The sequence below is a fragment of the Chionomys nivalis genome, chromosome 5 (assembly GCF_950005125.1).
Source record: "Chionomys nivalis chromosome 5, mChiNiv1.1, whole genome shotgun sequence".
Lineage (NCBI taxonomy): Eukaryota > Metazoa > Chordata > Mammalia > Rodentia > Cricetidae > Chionomys > Chionomys nivalis.
The window spans coordinates 32,540,382-32,561,924 of record NC_080090.1 but is presented as its reverse complement, the minus strand read 5'-3'; the positions used below and the strand labels follow the sequence as shown (position 1 = coordinate 32,561,924).

Sequence of the window (21,543 nt, the reverse complement as noted above, 5' to 3'; positions counted from 1 at the left end):
AGAAACCCTGTGTGGTGGTTTGAAAGAAAATGGGCCCCAAACGGAGAGGCACTATTGGGAGGTGTGGCCTTGTTGGAGGAATTATGTCACTGTGGGGGTGGTCTTTGAGGTCTCCTATACTCAGGCTATGCCCAGTGACACAGTTCACTTCCTGTTGCCCGAAGTCAAGATGCAGAGCTCTCAGCTCCTCCTCCAGCACCGTATCTACCTGCACACGGCCATTCCCTGCTATGACAACAATGGACTAAACCTCTGAAACTGTAAGCCAGTCCCAGTTAAATGTTTTCCTTTATAAGGGTTGCTGTGGCCATAGTGTCTCTTCACAGCAATGGAACCCTCACTAAGACAGCCTGTCTCACACAAAGTGACAGAGCAATGCATGCCGTGTCCTCCTCTGCCTTAACCTAAATATACACAAGTGCATGTGTGCACACTGCCAGCACACACACAGAGACACACTCAGCACGGGGTGTTACACCAGAACTACACTAAGGATAACTGTGTTCTCTGTTCAGTGGAGAGGGGATCCTCATAGCAGCCCAGGACTTGTTCTTAAAGGTTGGCTTTACTTCTAAGTGTGTACAGGTGTGTGTCCAGGTGAGGGCACATGCATGTGTAAGTATGCATGGCTAAAGAAGCCCAGTAGGTGCCAGATCCCCTGGAGCCAGGGGTACAGGCAGTTATGAGTTGCCTGGCTTGCGTGCTGAGAATTCAACTTAGGTCTCTGGAAGAGCAGCGAGCAATCTTGACTATCAGGCATCCCTAGTTCTGAAGTTATGTCTCACCTGCTTGATGGGTGAATGAAGCCTAGAGATTCCCAAGCAAAAGCACACAGCCTTGTTCTGACCACAGCTCCTGTGCAGACACACAGATGTCCCTTTCCTACAGAACTCAAGCTTACACACTCACACACACACACACACACACATGTGAGCACACACCTGTGCATACACATAATGATTCTTTTTCTCTAATGGGTGAAGCCCCCAATAAACTCTACTTCATTAACGTTTCCTTAAATGATACCTGCTGCCCCAGCTAGATTGAACCACTCATGGACCGAAAGATCCAGAACTGCACGGAAGGGCTATAGATGAGAGCAGGGTTTCAGCAGACACTCTAACCTCAGAACCACCGTGTTTCCTGTTCACACCAAGTTACACCCTCTGCTGACAGCGGGGCCTCTTTCTGTCTGTATTGGACAAAACGCAGGAGTCGGCAAGGGCATCCTCTAGGGAGGTTAGGCCTCTAGGGGTCAGCCTGCCTTTGCTGTCCCATCATCAGCTTCCGGTCCCCATCTTTGGGTCTCCCCCTTGGTGACCAGAGCTCTTAATGGGAGCATTTGTTGTGAACACTTTACCCCAGCCCCAGATGAAACGGACAAAGAAAGATGGACACAGCTGAGAAAGCCAGCTGCAGAGCCCATAGCCAGAACCACAGGACCCAGAGGTGTGACAGAGTGCCTCAGACCACTGTGGAGGAGTGAAGAGAGAAAGGAGGGAAAACCCTGGGTCCGAGCACCAAGTCCTGCCCCAGCATCACCACAGCAGCCTGGATCTGTTCTCCCTAGCTCTCGTCCTAGTCAGCGATCCTACCCAGGTTCACTTTGTCCTGAACACTGGGCTCCATCCTTGGGTCCTTTTATTCCGCTCAGCCCTTTGCAGATCCTTGAGACACCACACTCTCTGTATTATGCTCAGATCACCTCTAAGCCTTGAGACTTTCCACTAGTCTCTGAAGCTTCCAGCTTGGGGACTTCCTCCCTGAGGTCTGCATTACTGCTGAGCAGACAAACTTAGTGGATCTGGATGGAGCTGTGCACTGGAGCAATAAGTCCTGCTAGCCAGCCCTCTGGCCACTCGGCGGCAGCCTTTCCCCTCCTCAGGGAGAAAAATCCTCCCAATCCGCCCTAGCTCCTTTGCTCTCAGTGTGTCATCAGGAGGTCTAACCCTGCTTTCTAATGAGCCCCCGGGTGAGAATCCATCCTCAAGGCAAACTGCCCCCTGCTAGGGTCACTAGCTGGGGAAGTCCCTCTTGGGCTGTAGACCCTCGGCAAGCCCCTAGCTCTGCAAAGTAGCTGGAGGATGGATAGCCCTAGCAGGGCTTGTCTTCCAGCACAGCCAGAGGATTGCCGGATGCCTTGCTTTGCACAGGGATGTGTGAGACCCCAGGAGGAAGCTGGAGGAAAGCCAGCAGAAGCGGAAATTCTCAGCAGGAGTCCTTATAATGTAGAGGCAGGGCACAATACTGGAACACAGGCTCTAAGACCCTCAAGCAGTTCAGAGGGGCTGGGCCTGGATGTATGTATGTGTCACGACTGCTGTCCCTAACGCAAATATCACCTGTTACTAGTCCTGTGAGCCTGGCTGTGCACGCGATTCTACTCTTGTGGGTGCGCGTGCACACACACACACACACACACACACACACACACACTGTGCCCCAGCACTGTTCCTGATGAGCCGAGTACACAGGGTAAGCATAGCCTTTGCCATTGCCTTCTAGATGGACTTGCTGAGAACCTGAAGCTTTCCGGAGAAGCAGCCCACATAGCCTTCAAGAGGAGTTAGGTGGCACGCTGCATGTAAGGAGTCTCCTTCAGAGAAACTTACATCAAGACACTCACTGTCCTTTCCACACCCCAACTGGACCTGATGCTTTGCCTTTCTCAAAGCAACTTCAGAGAAATTTGATGAGGGCATGAACAAGTAGTCTCTCTCTCTGCAGCTCTCCAGCCTGGGGCTTGCTCGGCAGGTAGCTTCCAATACTGCAAGAGTCAATGGCTCTTGAGCTAGGGGCACAGGTAACTGAGTGCCAGAGTGGTTCCTTAGCATGTGCGAAGTCCCTCATCTCGTTGTCAGCACTGAAAAGGAGGAAGCGAGAAGAGCAGATGGCCCTGCCAAGTGGCTTAGCCTCTCCTCACACAGAAGAGAATGGGACCGTCTCTGGAGAGCCAAGAAGAACGAGCCCAAGGCACGGTTTGGACTTGCCCATCTCGGTTGGAATCTGACCCACTAACAGCCCATCCCTGGCATCCAGGCCTCTTTGTGCTATCCACCTGTTGGGGCCACCCTCGCTGGGGGCTAACGCTCCCTGCCACCTTATTTGGGCAGAATCAGGGTGTGTGATTCCCAGTTGTGGGCTGGTCGCCATGTGTCATTCTATAAGTATCTGAGCTAAAAATAGGGGTGGCCACCCTAAGTGTTTGTCAACTGATGCCTGGTCACATTCATCTGGGTACTTAAACATTACAGGGTGGGTGGTGGGTCCTAACTTTAGATCTCATGAATTCCGACATTCCGGACTAGAGGAAATGGGCCTCAAATGTCAGGACCAGCATCCACCCCGCCATTAAAGAGTTCACACACCAACAAGGAACCAGCATCAGGCCAATCCAAAGTGCCCTGAGGAGATCATGAGCTGCCAAAGAATGACCAAGGATACTTGAATAAATGTCTGTCACCATCTTTGTTCGCTTGTCTGCTGGTAGCGTCTTGATGTTCCTTTGAGGGAACTACTTTACATGATTTTTGTTGTGTGCATGGCGGAAGCGGGGCTGGCTCCAGGACAGCCTTGTGAACTAAGGGAATAGTCCGGATGTATCATCATCATGGAAAATCAGGCTGTCGAGTGAGGTGGCAAGGGAGAACACAGGCTGAAATAGGAAACCATTTAGGATAGCTGCAGAGAAACCTGGTGAGAGCATGCAAGCAGCACAAGCCCTCATGCCCCCTGGGCCTTTACAGCTGGGCCTTGTACAATGCTTCCCCATCGCCCGCCTCTAACAATTAGCACAAAAACCACTTAGAGAAGTCTGCTCGAAGTCTCCTATTGGCTCTGTTGGTCCAGAATCACTCCTGCACCCTCCTCAGACCTCTCCCCTTGAGACTTGTTCTGTGGCACAGAGGCTCCAATAATACAAGGAGAGCTATGTTCCCTGGAACCAGGATGATACCTGAGCCCCCTCGGAACTTGGATTCCTCTCCTGATTGGCAGAGAACAACAGTAGAAGGCAGAGTCCTGAGCTGACCGAGTGGCCGCTCCAAAGCTACTCCGTGTGAACCTAGAAGCAGTTTGAAGACTCAAAGTGATAAGATCAGGTTTGTAAAAAGCGAAGTTGAGTTCAACCACAGAGACAAACGAGCAACAGCGTTGCGCATGTGCCTCTGAGGCTGGTGCCAACTGCGGAGCACACCTCCATCTTCTGCAGTGGACTGAATCTTCGGGAGCCTGGGGCATGCTGGTACATGACTGGAACTGTGTAGCAGTTGAAGGAGGCTCAGAAAGGACCCTGGGAATGTGAAATTAAAGGGACAGTCCAGCTGGGTTTCATGCCACCGTTTGAACCTGAGCCTTGCTTTTCTCCTGGGAAAATGGGTACACACAACCCTGTAAGTGTGTAAGAATCTCTCACCAGAAGTGCAGGGAGGAAGAACCGGAAAACAAAGCCCAGCACAAAGCACTCCTTTTAGGTCGGCCTATTTGGGTGGTGTGAGTGTGACAGTAGCTCCTCCCCTTCCTGGCTATTCATGAGCAGGTGGGCATCTAAGAAAAACGAGGCCAGGAGCCCTGTCCCTTTTAGCCCTCCACGGGGCTGTTTGAACGTGACAATGACACTCGTCTGCCATTATGTGGTATGTTGAAACTTTTGTCCCATTAGAACACTGGGGACATGGTGTCTGACCCTAGTTATGTGGGCTCTTCACTCCCTGTGTCTGTGTGGCTTCCACTGGGGTCTAGAACCTTCTGTGATGCCATAAATTACAGAAACCTCAGGCACCCTATCACGAGCCCCAAAACCACCAGAAGCAGCTTTTCCTGAGTCACCCTTTCTCATATCACAACCAGACCTTAACCCCCAAACTTTAAGTAAACAGGATGTCCCCACATCCTCCCATGACTCGGTATGCCCCAGTCTTTCTCTGAAAGGACCAAGATTGGAGATAGAGAGGTACAGATCAAAACAAGAGAAAACAGTAGAGAACAGAGCACACAGGCAGAGAGGGCTACAGGCAGCAAGGGGGCACGATGGCGGTCCCTGGTACCCAGGGAGCCCTACCTGTGGCAAGAGAGTCCCCAAGGACTCAGAGCAATCTCTTAATCCACGCACCTAGCCAAGCCCTTGGACTTGACACTCAGGAAGATGGGCAGGGAGGGGGTACGGTCACACACAGGAACTGTCTGTCCATACATTCAGTGATTGGGCAGCAAAGACAGCCAAGCGGACACTCAACCCTGCCTGGGGTGTTGAGAAACTTCTACAAGCTTACAGTTTAAGTAAAGATAGGAGGACTAATGGGAGCCAGTGAAGAGGGGTAGGAGGGGTGACAAGGGCAGTGGAGGAGGCAGGGATGAGGGCCAGGAGGCTTGAGAAGGGGGTGGGAGTGTGAGAACCAAAGAGGAAGCTCAATGGGGTATTAGTTCTTAGGGTACTGACTTAGAGGTTGTCATGGTGACCTCAAACAAGCATTGGGACAGTCCCCCAGGTCTCCTTGTTGCAGTCCTGAGAGCCGGAAGGCATGATCTTTCCTGTGTTTTTGCCCAGCTAGGACATGGCTGCCCTGGGCAGGAGGGAGAAACAGGAAGCCATAGAGGGCCACCAGACTGATGAGGAGGCCATGAAACATGAGCGAGTGCCTCCGCCTTCCAGAAATAGTACCATAATTAAGAGGGGAATGATAACAGTGGGTGACCAGACAACATCAAAACTTGGGCACATACTGTTTTCCCGAGCAATCTTGGCTAATTAATTCTTAAAGATTCACACACTGGGATCCAAACACTCAGCTTACAGCAGCCAAAGCAATCGATAGCTTCTCAGACTAATGGAGGGGCTGGAGGTGGGAGCTGGCTTTGGTCTGAACGAGAACTTTTGCAAAACTGGGGAGTCCTGAGAGGGTCTGGGTTCATTCTTACCAGGAGGTAAAGACTTGTTCTAAACCACACTTGGCAAGGGAGTGGCTGCAAGCCTGGGTTGGGGGGATAGACATTAGGAGAAGGGGAGCATGGTGGGTGTTAGCAAGGTAGGCAGTGCCCTCCAAGGGATTCTGGCCCTCACCAGGCCCACACTCACTAGGGAAAAGGTATATTACATGTCCAAACCCATTAGCGAGTGCCTAAAAGCCTCCCTGTGACCTGAGGAGGGGAGGTTACAGGTAGAGAGAAGCACATGGAGGATACTCAGAATCTGGAATTCCCCTTCTGCCGCCCTCCGCTCTATCAGTGACTGGGCTCAGCGTGGTGGTGTGATGAGCTCGGTGCCACCAAAAGAGTGTGGCTGTGTGAATCCCCTGGCTATGTGTGCCCCAGTGAGAGGCAGGCAACAGCTGTCTTTGCACCTGTAAACAAGCTACCCACTTAGAGACTGTCTTCCTCTGTCCTGGTGGGAGAAAGATGGGGCTCTCAAGGGAGTGCTCAGACCGGGAAGAACGGTGCTCCCAGCAAGGGCAAAGACTTAAAGAGGAGAAAGGCCTGCAACCCCATCTTGGAGCTTCAGCTCAGAGTTGCCTTTGTGGGGCTGTTCTTGGCAGTGAGCAGGGAAGCAGCCTCAGTGCAGAATAACTAATTAATGATGGTAAAGTATCAGGAAAGAGGGAAGCGCTGTATAACCGCTAAGTGGTGGGGTTATTATTATTCATGCAATATTCATACTGTACTCTTCAGCCTTGGGAAGCTTTGCGAGAGTCCCGTGGGACCTGCTGAGGGAAGCACAGACTCAGGGCAGCAGAGCTGTGGGATGACAGCTGGCCTGGCCCACGCAAAGGGCCGTGACACTGCAGAGAAAGCAGCCACTAGCAGCCCATATAGGAGTCCCAGGGCGAGGCTGCCAGATCTGCATCTGCCTCTGTTTACCAACCGAGGCTGTTGAGTGAGCCCTGCTGTGCCCTGGCCATCTTGCTCTAGGTGTCTCTGCAAAGACAGCTCCTGAGAGTTCAGGGTGTGTCCCGTATTTAAATATTTAAGTTATAAATCAAGCCACTTGCTATGCCTGCCTCACCCTACCCCTTCACTCAGAGACCCATAGTCCCCTTTTGAAGACGTAAGTATTGCTGTAACGCTTCCAGAGGCAGCATGGCAGAGCAGAAAGAAGTGGGGCTTGGTCCCAGTTAGCTGGGGCCCCAGACCCTCAGGACTGGAGATGGGGCCTACTGCTCGTAGATCCCTCACAGAATCCTTTGCCCAAGTTTGGCTTTCCTCTAGACTTCTGGTTGATGCTAAATCATGTTCCATCTCCATCATTTGGGGAGAAGAGACCCTGTCTTCTGGATAGCTAGTCTGCTCGTGGCTGGAAATAAAAGCAACTTATCCCTCCCTCTCTCGTCTCCAGGGCAACCACTACGCTGAGGTTTCTCCTGTCTTCACACATGCCTTTGCTTGCATTTGGGGGCTCCCATACCCACACATGCCCTTCCCCACAACTGAGTGCTGACCTAAGTCTTGAACTTCACAAATATTTCCTGGCAAGATCAAGAAGAGGAAGCACCTTTGCATTGTACATACATACGCGTGCATGCATGTGTGTGCATGTATGTGTGCCTACAGTATCTGGGAGCACAGAACACAGTCCTCCCTGGTTGACTGATCCCAGGAGGAGACAGAAACTGTTAGGCTCACATGTCCACATATGAATGATATTAGGTATGAACCTGAGACAGCCCAGCTCTGCGAAGGTCTCACACCAGCATGGGAAGCAGACCATTATGGAGTTGACCTATCATCAGAGGTCACACATAGCTCAGTGGTCAGGGCTTGTCAATGTCACAGGAATCCTTGATGTTCATTGCCCCAGGGCAGCTCAAGACTCTTCACTGAGTCTCTCCAGGACCCTTACTACTTCAGCTTAGCTGCCGATGGCTGCTGTCACACAACAGTGTGCCCGTCCTGCCCAGCATTGTTCTCCAGTGAAGCTAGACCTTGACTGGCCATCAGCTGTGACAGAAACAACCTCTCGGCCACACTCTTAGCCTTGGCCTGCACACTATTTCTTGTGGAAAAGCATGCATGAGGAGTGCAACTGGGTCTCAAGGGGCCAGTGCTGGCCCTGATGGCTCTTGCACAGTTCTGGCCAGTCTTGGGGTTGGCGCAGCTGGGCACCAGGCAGACCCTTAGGAGTGAGCAAACCCAGATTTCCCTGCTGAGAATCTAATGGAATCAGATGTAATAAAAAGATCAGTTGAAACAATTCTTGTAGATAAATGAGGGTCTGGATGTGAGATTAGGAGGAAGCGCAGACAGTTTAGCTTGGGAGCTGACGAGAAAGCTGACTAATCTATGCAACCTGCTGTTAGCCTCTCAGCCACCCTGCCCCCCATGGGGCATTTCTTCTCTTCAGGATCCTCTGGGATCAAGGATATTTGATGGAGATCTGGTAACACCAACACCCTCTAGGATAGTATTACTCCAAATCAGCCGCCCTCCAAGTGTGCTCCTCTGAGTCTGGGAAGGTGGAATGTGCTTCCTTATTCCAGTTCCTCACACTAAAAATAACTAAAATCCCTCTGTACCATATTTCAAAACAAATGCAAGTGGAACCTGAAGTGTAGAGAGAAGGCAGGGTGCTCAGGACTCCGAGATTCCTGGAATAAGTAGAAAGTGGATTCCCTGGGATTTCCTGCATGATATATCTCAGCTTGGATACTAGTAAAAGCTGCAGTTAAAGGTACCCTCATTATCAGTTCGGCAGGGTTCAAAATCGCCTAGGAAATGTACAATGGTGTGTCTGTGATGGTGTACCCCCTGAAGGCTAACTGAAGATGAAAGATCCACCCTGAAGTGGGGATCACCCCCATGAATTGGGAGCCCAGACTTGGGGAACAATAGGAGAAAGGGTGATGGCAGATGAGAGCTGGTATCTCCACTGCCTGGTCAGCTTCATGATCCCCCACCATGAACTCTGCCAAGATGGACACTATCCTGGCAAATCGAAAGCCAAAATCCATCCTTTATCTCATGAGTTGCTTTCTGTGGTCATTAGGTTACAGCATCAAGAAAAGTAAACAATTCACCCAGGAGCCAAGAAACACCAAGAAGCACAGGCATGAGAGTCTCAAGGAAAGCCAGTTCTCCTCCAGGCATGGCGGCACATTCCTTAACTCCGGCTTCCAGGTGAAGATGGGAGGACTTCGAGCTTGATGCCTGCATTGTGAGTTTAAGAACAGCCTGAGCTGCATACTAAGAGCCTGTATGAAGAAAGAGAGAGCAAGCAAGACGGAAGGGAGAGTCAAACAGAAACTAAGAAGCTTAGACAGCGAGGTACTTGCAAATGTAAAAGACAATAAAAGTGTATGTACAAAAGGGAATTCTCAAAGACATAAAATATTTGTCAACTTAATGAAAATCACAAACCCAAACATGTGAACCATAGCTAACACTGCCCGAAAGAGAAAATCACATCACCATCACTAAATTCTTGGAAAAGAAAGGCTTTAGTCCATAATCTACCATTTCAAGAAACTCAAGGACAGACAGCTAAAGACGCTCAAAGCAAGGAGAGGAAAGTTAGGTGATAGGATGGTTATCAGAGAGAAATTGAGTTGAAAGCAGAAAAGCAACACTGAAAATCAGTAAAACAAGGAATTGTTTCTTTGAAAATATGATTCGGTTGAGAAATCCTGACAAGATTGACAAAGGACACTCTAAAGCACACGCTGCCAAAGTAAGGAATGAATTAGGACTATCATTCCAGAGTCCGAGGCACCAAAGATGATGTTGATGGTCACAACAGACAATAACAAGAATTAATAATAACAACAATAAGAAGAAAATGTTACAAAATGTTCTACATATAAAATTTTGTCAGTTTAGAAAAATGTATCAATTTCTCGAAACTTACAAACCACCAAAATTCACTCACCATGAACTATATATTCTAAATAGCCTTAAGATACATTAAGGAAATTGGACTTATTTAGCAAACTCCCCCAAAAGGAACACATATGTCCATACTTTTTTGTGAGATAAGTCTAGCAAGATTTGAAAAAGTTAGCAGCAATTCTTTATCATTATTCCCGAATATGGAAGAGAAAGAAATGTTCCACCCATGTTTTGAAGTCCACCTCATCCTAATATTAAATCCAGACATGGGCAGCACAACAGCACACAGAACCTCGTGAACACGGTTACCAAAATCCCTGACCGTTATCAGCCAATGTAAAAGTTAAACATGGCAAAGTGGAGTTTTCCAGGACATAGACTGATTCAATATTTGAACACCAGTCAGTGTCACCTGCCATACTCACAGGCTACAGAAGAAAAGTCACATGACCATGTAAGCAAGGCAGCATTAGGCCACATTCTATGATGCTACGCTCATCCAAGACAAAACCTCTCTTAAAACCAGAGATGGAGGGAACCTTCTTCACTATCACAGAGACCATCTGCAAGCTTACTGTCAGCTAACAGCACTTGTAATCAGCAGTTCTCAACCTGTGGGCTGTGATCCCCACAGTGGTCATATATCACATATCCTGAATATCAGATATATACATTATGATTCATAAGAGTAGCAAGGTTGCAGTTACGAAGTAATCTTGTGGTAGGAGTCACCACAACGTGAAGAACTGTATTAAAGGTTCACGATATTGGGAAGGTTAAAAAGCACTGTTCTTAACGGTGAGAAGTAAGGTACTGGTCCACTTAGATCAGGAACAGTGCAGGGGGATCTGCTGTCATTGCTTCTTTTCAGTTCCGTACTAGAAGTCCTAGCCAGGCCAGCAAGATAAGAATAGGGAGTGAACATGGGGTGGGGTGGGAGGAAATCCTGACCTCATTTGCATATAACATAACGGTCAGAAGAAAATCCTAAGTAATCAAACAATAACTCATAGAATAAGTGAGTTCAACAAGGTGCTGAGACTCAGAACCACACATACAAACAACGGGGCTTCTTTACATTCAACTATGCAAAGGAGGAAAGACTTGAAAGACAATATAATTCGTAATCACTCGAGAACACTCAGACGTGAGTCTAAACATGCACACTCATTCATGTGCTGCACACTGAGGAGAGAAATCAAGAATATTAGTGAGTTCCTAGAAGCTTTTTCCTCACCATTGTCCTACACCTTTATGCAAATCACATCAAAAAGCACAGTAAGTTTTTCTGTGGATATCCAAAGACTTTTCAGATTCACATGGCTGGAATAATGAGAAGGGACTACTGGACAAGCTAAAGATGTTCTGTAGCTTGGGACTGCTCCCGTGGCAGAGACAGACATGTATCAGCAGAAAGGAGCACCAAAATCAATTCCACAAGTACAGCTATCTGCTTTTTGACATAACAACTGATTCAGGTCAATGGAGGAAGGATAGGGTTTTTTTTTCCAGCCAATTGTGCTGAAGCAATCAGAGACCTGTAGGTCAAAAAACAGTAACAAAAAAATACAATAGCAAATATAATACACCTAGATATAAATTCTTAACACACACAATAGGACCAAAATGCATCATGGGGGCTGGGGTGGCACCATATGTATAAAGTTCTCAGATGCAGGCGTGAGGCCTTGAGTTCAGACCCCTAGCACCCACATCCAAAGCTGGGCACAGTGATATATACCTGTAATCCCAGAGCTGGGGAATTAGAGATGGGGTGCTAGGAGCTCACTGCCCAGAAGGCCTAGCTGAACTGGTGAGTTCCATGATCAGTAAGAGACCCTATGCCAAAAGAAGATAGAGTGTAATAGCGAAAGATACCTGATGATAACAGTGGCCTCTAGTTCATTCATATAACTTGAACATCTGCACACACTTGTATATACACACATACGAACACATACCTACATACAAAACACCCACATACACAAAACAGATTTAAATGCAAAGCATGAAACCATACAAGGTTTTGGATGGAAATCTTGAGGACTTAAGGTGAAAATTTCTCGAGGTTTTTAATCAAAAGAAAAGCTTGTCAAAGAGAAGTAAACTAGAAAGTTAAACTTCACCAACATTAGATACGTCCAGGCTGGAGAGATAGTTCAGTAGTTAAGACCTCTTGCTGAACTTCCAGAGGACTACAGATTGGTTCCAGAACCCATATCATGTGACTTACAACCTCCTGTAACTTCAGCCCCAAGGAATGTGACATCCCCTTCTGGCTTCTGTAGACACAAACACACATGTGTCATACACACATGTAGATACACACAGAAACACACACATAAAAACAAAAAATAAGGCCAGATATAGTTCTGCCCTTGCTCTCGATACTCAGAAGGCAGAGGCAAGCAGATCTCTGTATGAGTTTGAGACCATCCTAGTCTATAGAGCAGGTGCCAGGCCAGTCAGGGCTGCATAGTGAGAACTTGTCTCAAGTTTTTAACTTAAAAATTAAAAAACAAAAAAATAAGCCTTTACAATATTCAATATTTTCTGCAGTCATGGTACTCACACTTCTATATGGTTCAGAGAACACCTGAAAGTCAACAGTAAAACCCAGCAACCAATTCCAAAGAAAAAAACTGAAGCCGGGGAGTAAACGGGTTAGAAAAAGGGACGAATCCCCAAAGCTAGTCCTGCGGTCTTGCTCTGTGGATAAACTGGCTCTGCCCACTTGTCCCAGGCTCTTCCCTTCCCACCCGCCCGCTGGCTAAGAGGCCCTGGTGGATGGCTCCCTTTCGGCTCCTCCTGATAATCTGGCAGCAAAGGCGAGCAAAACACACTGATTCTCTCTCACACACATCTCCTCACCGCAGAATCTAAAGCATTGTCTTGGCAAGGAACTGGAGCAAGGGAAAAGCTGTCAGGAAAGATTCGTACAAAGATCTCAGGGACTAAGAGCCAAGGAATAAAGTGATGAGTTTGACTTTGTAAGATAAAAACGAATTTAATTCTCTTTACCCTGGCCTCTGCCATCTTTTCATTATAAATTAAGGCAGTGGGTGGAGAAAGCCTCTCTCTTTCAATAACTCTGGCTCCTTCAGTGAAAGATGTTTTAGGCCCTGGAATGTAATTAAAGTGATATTGTATTCCTTTTAGTCTCATAATTATAATAATACATAGAATTCTGCAGATGCTCCAACACCATTAAAACAAAGACAGATGGCTGACGTTTCTGCTGGAATTTAAATCCTTGGGAGTGTTTCGTATGGCGGCACTCAGAACACAGATGATAAAATGCTGAGGACTTCTTACCAGATAGTACTACTGGGTATTCTTCGGTCAATATTTAGCACAACTTAAACATATTGACCATCTAGTATTTAAGTAGAAGTTTTGATGACCACAGTCCAAGACCTAGTTTTGGGTTTTTTAATATAAGGTCAACAGTGCTTCAGCCTTCCTCTTGCAATCTGTACCTCCATCCACGAAGTTGAAGGTAACAGCATTGCCATGTTTTGGTTAGAAAAATGGGTCATTTGAATTCAGTCATTGGGAAGGATCAGGTAACCCCAAAGTGAGGATTGCTGTGACCGTTTTGGCTTGACAAAAACATCACTGGATTGAACAACCAAGTCCATGTGTACCTCAGCCTAACGGAGGCTAAAGTGATATGGCTACTCCAGGCAGTACCTGCCCCTACATGAAGGTGGTAACAACCATTGTGGGAAATACTGAAATGCCATTCACAGATGATTAAAGTATTTTGTTAGCATTACAGTTCCTAAGGCTTGTGACTGTATTATAGTTATGTAAGGGAATGATTCAGTCTTCAATTTCAATTGACATGGTATGTTTGTATGTCTTTATAGGACACAGTATAATGATTCTACATACATGTACAATGAGCAGTGGTCAGCTAGGGAAAACTCGCAGTGACATTCCCTCTTCTCATGTCCCTGTAACTGGAAACTCAACACTCCCCTAACTATTCTGGAGTGCTCCACAAATTGCTGCAGATTGCAATAACCCTGTTGTGTAGCACAACTAATGAAAACCCAGAGACAGATATTGGGGTTCAACTTGAAGATCAGAAAAGCAAAACAGTCAAGCCACTAGAAAACTCTTACCTTAATGAAATCTTCAGACTGAAAGAGAGCGAGTTCCTGTCTCATACAACTTTATATTCCTCTCTAGTGCTGGGATTAAAGGTGTGCACCATCACTGCCCATCCTCTATGGCTAACCGGGGTAACCGCTGGGGTTATAGGTGTGTGCAACCACTGGCTAACCTTTATGGATGACTAGTGTGGCTGCTATTCACTGACCTTCAGGCAAGCTTTATTTATTAAAATACAAATGAAATATATATTTCCCCTTTTTGTCTAAAATAAAAAGAAGGCTAAAACTGATAAAAGAAAAACTATATATATATAATAAGTACATGACTATATACAATATATAGAGTAAAAAATTCATCAACAATGTCTAGTTCATTTGCATTTGACAAATTCAGAGAAAATACTCTGTCATCTATCTCATCTTGGCCTCATTAGTATTTAGAAAATTCAAATTTAATAATGCTTTATGCAATCTACTTCTAGGGGTATTTATCATCCCTTTCTGTTTATTTAACATATCCTTTAGAGTTAGATTTGATCTTTCTGTGCCTGCCCTGTAGGATTTTGTAGTATACCTGTAGTATGCTTTATACTATAATAAGCAAAAAACTGTTCCATTTTCTTATAGACATGTGCTGGACCATTGTCTGTCTTTATTTGTGCAGATATACGCATGATGGCCATAACTTCTAGGAAATATGTGATTATCCAATCAGCCTTTCCAAACTCAAAGCAGTTGCTCATTGAAAACCTGAATAGGTATCAATGGTGTGGTGTACATATTTTAGTTTTCCAAATTCGACAAAATGGAACATCCATCCACCATACTTCATTCCTTTGAATATCGTTTGGGTTACTTGGTAGTGGTGTTTGGTTGTATAAAGAACAAGTAGGACATTCCCTTATAATTTCCTTGACTTGTTGCCATGTAATGGAAAAGGCCTTGACATGATGTTTTCTTTATGAAATTCTGAGGCCTTCAGTACATTTCCAATCAATAATTAATCAACTTCTGCATTACTTTGTGCTAAAGGACCTGGCAGACCCATATAGAATCGGATGTGTGTTACGTATATGGGAAGATGCCTATTCCTGATTATATCTTGTAACTGAATAAGTCAATTCTGTGTCATCTGGCATAAATTCAGCGGTTTCAATATACAAAACAACTGTTTCTGCAAATTGTGAATCAGTAACTATGTTGAGGGATTCTTTTCAATCCTTTAGTACCAGGAGAACAGCATATAATTCTGACTTTTGAACAGAATTATAAGGGCTTTGATACACTTTACTTGAATTTTCTGATATGTAACTTGCCTTTCCTGATTCATTTGCATCACTATAGAATGTAGGGCCTCCAGTTATTGGTGTAAGGGAAGTAAGATAATCTTTAATTAGGAAATAAAAATAATTCAAACAATAAAACCAAGCTATTGGTTGAAGAATACCTTTTGCTTTATTACTGATAAATGCATATAGAAAATTACTAGTAACTACTTCATAATGAAAATTTTCAACCATGCATTAGAATGTCAGCGTTCTAGAATCATTATGGGCCTGCTACTATTGCTTACACTTTCAACCGGGTCTGATTTTAATCGACGTGCAAACCCGTTGATTCAGAACTGTGGGAAAAGCCATGATACATGCACAGCTTCAACTGAATATGCCAAATTCCTCAGAGATGTGGTCAGGCACACTGCATCTACTACAAGGCTACTTCTCAACATAAACAAGTCATAAAGGATAGAACTTAAGACTTCTATTTAGTTCTAAAAGGCTTAGCTGGAAATCCTGGCCCTTTGAGGGTAAAGAATAGGTTTAAAGCCCTGGGAAAAAGGAACTGAGATGACCGTCTTTACGAAGCAGTGTTTTGTTGTCAGTAACTCACTTACTGAGAGCTATATGGTTGGTGAGGGTACATACGCAGACTGATTTCTGATTCACATTAGTGAACAGCTCCACGGGGAAAGTTAAGGAGCAGAGTTACAACAAAGTAAACTCAAGTAGTAGGGCCCTGAAATTTAGCAGAGCCCCCTGCATTTTAAAACTCTTGGCCAAGGGGTTCTTCCAAAATGGTATAATAAATAGCCCAGCAGTGTTCCAAATAAACTAGAGACAGTTTGCTTGCATCCTGGAGGCGGGAGGATCTCTTCATAGTTTTCATATCACAGGTACATAAAGAGTAAACAAAAGACTACAGGAATATTGAATACTAATTAGCCACATACTTTGAGACCACAAAATCTCATAGCATAGTTTTACACTCAGAACCATAAACATGGAGAGGGTAAGAACACCAGCATCACTTCTTGCTCTGGACATCACACTGTGTCTGCTCTTCAGCCTCTCTCTAAGCCCCCACCCACTGCTCTGTTCTTCAGGATGACTCTCAGAGCCTGCAGGTGTGGTCACCTGTGGCATCTGGTTCCTGTGCCCCGCCTTCCTCATGTCACGTGATGTCCCTCCAGCTCCACCCACACGGCTGAGCCTGTTTCTAGGCTTGGGAAACACACACTGATGCATCTAGGGGTTAAAGAGAACCTTGATGTTATGTAGCCTGGCCTCAAATGATTTATAGAACAAGGCACACAGAAAGAAACCCCGATGAAGAAAGTGGGGTGAAGTGCTCTCAACAGTCAACCCTTCTGAGTATATGCGTACTCCTTATTGTTCGCACTTTTCTTTAAGTTTGAAATGGAAATCTGAACAATGCGTTTTAAAAACTGTGGGGGTGTTTTCATGGTGACCCCATTTCCATTCTGAGCTGAGAGGCACGTTGTCGTAGGCTGTTAAAGGACAGCTTGGAGGTGTCAGAATGCCCCATTTTGAATCTGAGCTCAGCAGCCACTTCACCATTGTGTGCTTCTCTGTCTGCATCTGTCCAAATGGGCATGGTTACAAGGACAGCCCCTGTTGGGTTGTATTTGAGAGGCAAATAAGGTCCGTGGGCAGCTCTTAGGGAAGCATAACACAGCTTAACTCTCAGGAAGTGAGCTTCACCATGCTTGTGAGGAAAAGTTGCAGAGAAAGAAGAAGGAGTGACCAGGATCAAGAAGATTCTATGCAACCTTACTGTACATGACCAAGAGTCATGAGCTATTTATCAAACCTGCACTACAGTATTCAAATATAGACAGATCCAGAACCAGGGCTCAGAACAGGCAGTTTTCGTGACTATTAAGTGGGGACTGAATGGCAGCAGCATTGCAAAGAGGTCATAAATTAAAGACTCTAAAGCAAATATTAGGGGTGTTTATGTTACAGACAGAAAAATAAAACTAGACCTTCCAGTGAAGGCACACACAGAAATACATTTCAGATACTAACGTTGAATGGCGCAGCCTCTTTGAATAAGGTGACTTTTAGAATGTTTCTCAGACAATGCTCTAGTTTGCTTTTTTGTTGTTATAATGAACACCATGACCATTACCAACTTACTAACTTAAACAAGCTGCTTAGTGGCTAACTTCTACCTGGTGTTTGCTAGGCTTTCTGACACAGCCCAGATCACCTGCTCAGAGGTAGCACCCACAGGGAGACCTGTGACATCATCAACCACCAAGACAATTCTCCCACAGACATGGCACTGACCAATCCCATCTGGACAATCCCTTCGTTGAGATTCCCTCTGTGTGGAGTAACATCCTGTCAAATGGCTCTGGGAAGCTTTCACCCCGTTATTTTATTAGAGTAAATTCTTTGACCTGGAATTTCTGGGTCAAATGCTGTGAACAGCTTCAGCTTCTTCCCCACCCACCAAATGCCTCCATGAAATTGAATCAGTAAATCCCCCTAATGCCTGATCCTGTGTGGACACCACGAGACACTGAGCTAAGAAGACAGAAGGTGATAATGGGGTTAATTCTCTCAACTTCAGTGGGAAGTGGGATGGACCATTAGCTGCCGCTGACAGATGAGAAGACTGAGCACAGGGAAGACAAAGAACATTCTGGAAGTCTAGAACTAACCTTGGAGTCCTAAGGACACAGAGTACCTGAGGTGTCTTTCCACATAGCTGGGGGAATTGACTGAGCCAAGGTAAATGTTAGCCCATACTTCTCAACCCAATAGCACCAAAACCTGCCACACGCTATTACTTCTTTCAGGGTCTGCCAGCCTGAGCATCCCCAAAGCTATTGTCCGCAATTCTTCAATGAATTGCCTGATTATGTAATTTTACTTTATTTACTGCTTTTCTTAAATTCACAACTCCCTCCCCGGTTCCCTGGGGCAGACCGGTCTGTATTTCTGTTGGCCCAAAGCAGAAATGAGAGATTGAGAGATTCCGCTAGCTCTGGCCCTCTGCTCGGCAGGAACACCGAGTTAGCTGTCCTGAGAACTTTCACTCACTGCTTGCTGGTTCCTGCCATCTCATCACTGTCACTACCAGGGAGCCAAGCCCACATGTAGATGAGAGTGCCTGTCTTGACACGCTAATTCCCAAGATTTAGGTCTGTGCTGCCCCTGCCTGGCACAGGCACACATGGAGGGAAGCTGTGGGAATCTTTGTCTACTTAGGAAGCAGTCTGCTTGGCTCTCGTTTTTGTTTAGTTTTCTGGAAAAACACGTCTTAAAACATAAGGCTGCTGTCTTTCCAAAGAAACAAAGGTGGTGTGCTGCTGGACATGAGTATAGCTGCCTTCCAAAGAAACAACAGTTGACATCCAATCTGCATCCCTGTCACTGCAGTCCACATCTCTGCATCCCCATCACTGTGGCCCACATGTCTGCATCCCCATCACTGCTATCTACATCTCTGCATCCCCATCGCTGCTGTCCACATCTCTGCAAGTTTCTAACCATCTTGCTGAACTTTTCTCCGGTTCTCCATATTTCCTCTCTATGCTTCTCTGGATATTTTTTTTCTTTCCTGTTGGGACCACTTTACCCCCGACTGTCTCCATCCTTCTACCTTTCAGGGCTTAGCAATAAAGGTGATTTCTCAAAATAAAGATGCTTCTGGGTCCACTCCACACCAAGTCACCAGGACTGGGGCGGCACCATCTGCCTCTCTCTGCTGTGCAATTATCTTGATTTGGGTCACTTAAGTTTAACTCAATTCCCTTGTGAGTCTACAAAGTAAACATTATTATCTTCCATTTCATTAGGTCAGAAACTGAAATTCAGAGTGTCAGAAGCATATCCCAGTTTGTGATGAACAAAGCCACAGTTGAAGCAGATTGTTCTTAGATAGCCTGGCGCTCTCCCCCCACGCCACCCTCCTCTCCTCCCTCAGCCCAGCCAACACTTGTTTGACACAGAGAGACATTGCTCACTGTCCACCAGAGTCAGCAAAGCCACCTCCTATCCTGAGGGATGTGTAATGATTCAGAGGGGAAGCCTATGGCTGTTCTCTGCAGCTTCTGCTCACTAGGCTCCTAGGTTGGCAGAGGTAACACCCGCTTCCATTTCCACCACCTGCCTTCACTTACCCAAGAGGACCAGGAGGGCTCTCAGTGTTGGGACCCTAGAGCTCATGGTGGTGTTCTGTTCTGGCTCCCGAGAGAGCAGCCAAGTGAGCCTAATAACCTCAGCTCCAGGGATGGGAGCCGAGCCCCACGTGACTGACAAGGAAGGAAGCTCCAGCCACTGCGGATTCCTCTTGGCCCTCTGCAGGCAGGGTGGGTGGGGTTTGGGGGGTGGTGAGGGAAGTCCCTGTTATTTGGTCTGCTGGGTAGTGAGAAGTTAGCATATGCTGATGAGGGTCCACGCTGGACGCTGAAGCAGTCACTATAAGTACTCTGGCTCTCTCCGTAGCTCTAAGACTGAAGCATCACTTCAGGTTGGTTTCTTTCCCAAAGGCTCCCCGCTGGCAAGTCTTAAAGAAGGACCTTGCCTGCTGTGTAGAGAAAGCCAGACCTTGAGCGACCTCTCAGCCCTAGGGCAGGAACAGTAGTGTTGGCCTCTGCAACCTCCCCTTCAACCCTGACTCTGTATCCACACCACGGGCACTTCAGAATCTGTGAGGCCTTTTATTCTCCTTTGAGGATGACAGGCTTGGCTGCTGTTTTCTTGGGCTGCTAGGGTCAAAACCAGGACCTCCAGCATGTGAGGCAAAGACTAGCTCTGGGCTACATCTTTGACTCCTGTTCTGTTCCGTTCTGTTTTCCAGAGATAGCTCATTGTGTAGCCCGGGTTGGACTTAAACTTTTGATCACCCGCTGAGACCTTTTTGTGCTACAGATGTGTGCAACCAGGTCCAGCTGAACGACAGTTTAGATGCCCACACGAAAGTAGATAAGGGTTGTGAGCTGAGTCAGAAGCATTGAAGCATGGGTGTAAATGATTTCTGAAAGGAACTCGTGATGAAGAAGAATGTGTGTTTCTTACTGTACAGCAAACAGCAGGATCTGTTCATAGATAAGTGGGGGACACCACCTCATACTTTCAAGGGCAAGAGTATGAAGTAAAATTCCTGACTCCTGCTCATAACAGTCACCCACATGGTGACCTCTCTGCAGTCCGAGTGTGGCACACTTCTGCACTGACGGAAGAGAGTGTGGACTTCCTATTCAAGCTCTCAGACCTCAACTCTCGCTGCCTCTCCCCGCTCAGCCAGCTGACTTGAGGATCCAAGTACAGTGGGTAAGCAATGTTACTTTTTAGGTGCCAAATCCACGTAATAACAAGTGTGGAGCCTCCGATTGAGCTGGCAGAACATGGCTTATCCACTGGGCTCCCCCGTCAAACCTCTAAGCGGCAGCCAACTACAGCAGCACTTTCTCCTGTCCCTGGTGCTCTCTGAGGATGTGACAGTTACTTGACCCCATCACAGCCTCTTGTGTTGACTGTCAGTTCTGACCAGAGAGGAAGAAACCAAACCACAGTCTACACAAAGGTATGTGTGAGTGCGAGGCTTGAGCATCCCAATCAGCAGCCTGTGTCACCATCCTGCCTGCCTCTGACAACTGACAGAGACCCAGATGTCTACATAGAGGTGGTCAGACTACCGTGGTGGACAGATGTCCATTAGATCCTTTGGCGTGGTCACTTTTGCTCCTTCCAGGCATGAAAGAACAAGAGGTTGCATCGGGAGCAATGCAGTTTGCATCATTTTAGCAGCCTAAAAATGTCCTATCTTCCTACCTCCACACAGAATAGCAAATTTATATGGTCTTAATGTATAATCCCATGTGATGCTCCTGCACAAAGGTGAGAAAGTTTCAGGCCATCTTGGGCTCCATGGTGAGACTCTACTGCTGTGGAATGATAAAGATTTTTCACTCATATGTTTAGTACAACATTGATTGACCAGTAACCAGGCAGGACTTGGGGGGGGGGGCAACCAGACTAGGAGAATTATGGGAAGAGGAAAGACAGAGATGCAGAAACAGAAGAAGCAAGATGAGAATGCCTTACTGAGTATAGGTACCAAGCCACGTGGCCAAACATTGATAAGAATTATGGGTTAATTTAAGTTGTAAGAGATAGTTAATAAGCTTTAACAACAGATGAGTTTATAATCAATGTAAACCTCTGTTTATTTTGGACTGAATGACTGTGGGACCAGACAGGACAGGAACTTCCATCTACAAATGTTGCCAAATGTAAGGAAAGAATTTCCCCAAAATGCCTGAGAAAGCTTTAAAAAAAGGATTCTAGACAGA

At 46.4% G+C, this 21,543-nt stretch overlaps 1 protein-coding gene across 1 annotated transcript in view; it reads right to left on the bottom strand.

Moving 5' to 3' along the window:
* The window catches only part of Tmem273 (transmembrane protein 273), a 34,483-nt gene extending 15,001 nt beyond the window's left edge, over positions 1-19,482 (bottom strand). Inside the window, exon 1 of the mRNA XM_057770456.1 lies at positions 19,369-19,482. Within this exon, the coding sequence (XP_057626439.1) occupies positions 19,369-19,414 (46 nt within the window). The 5' untranslated portion in view covers positions 19,415-19,482. The remainder of the gene's footprint in view (positions 1-19,368) is intronic.
* Positions 19,483-21,543: the final 2,061 nt, after the last annotated feature.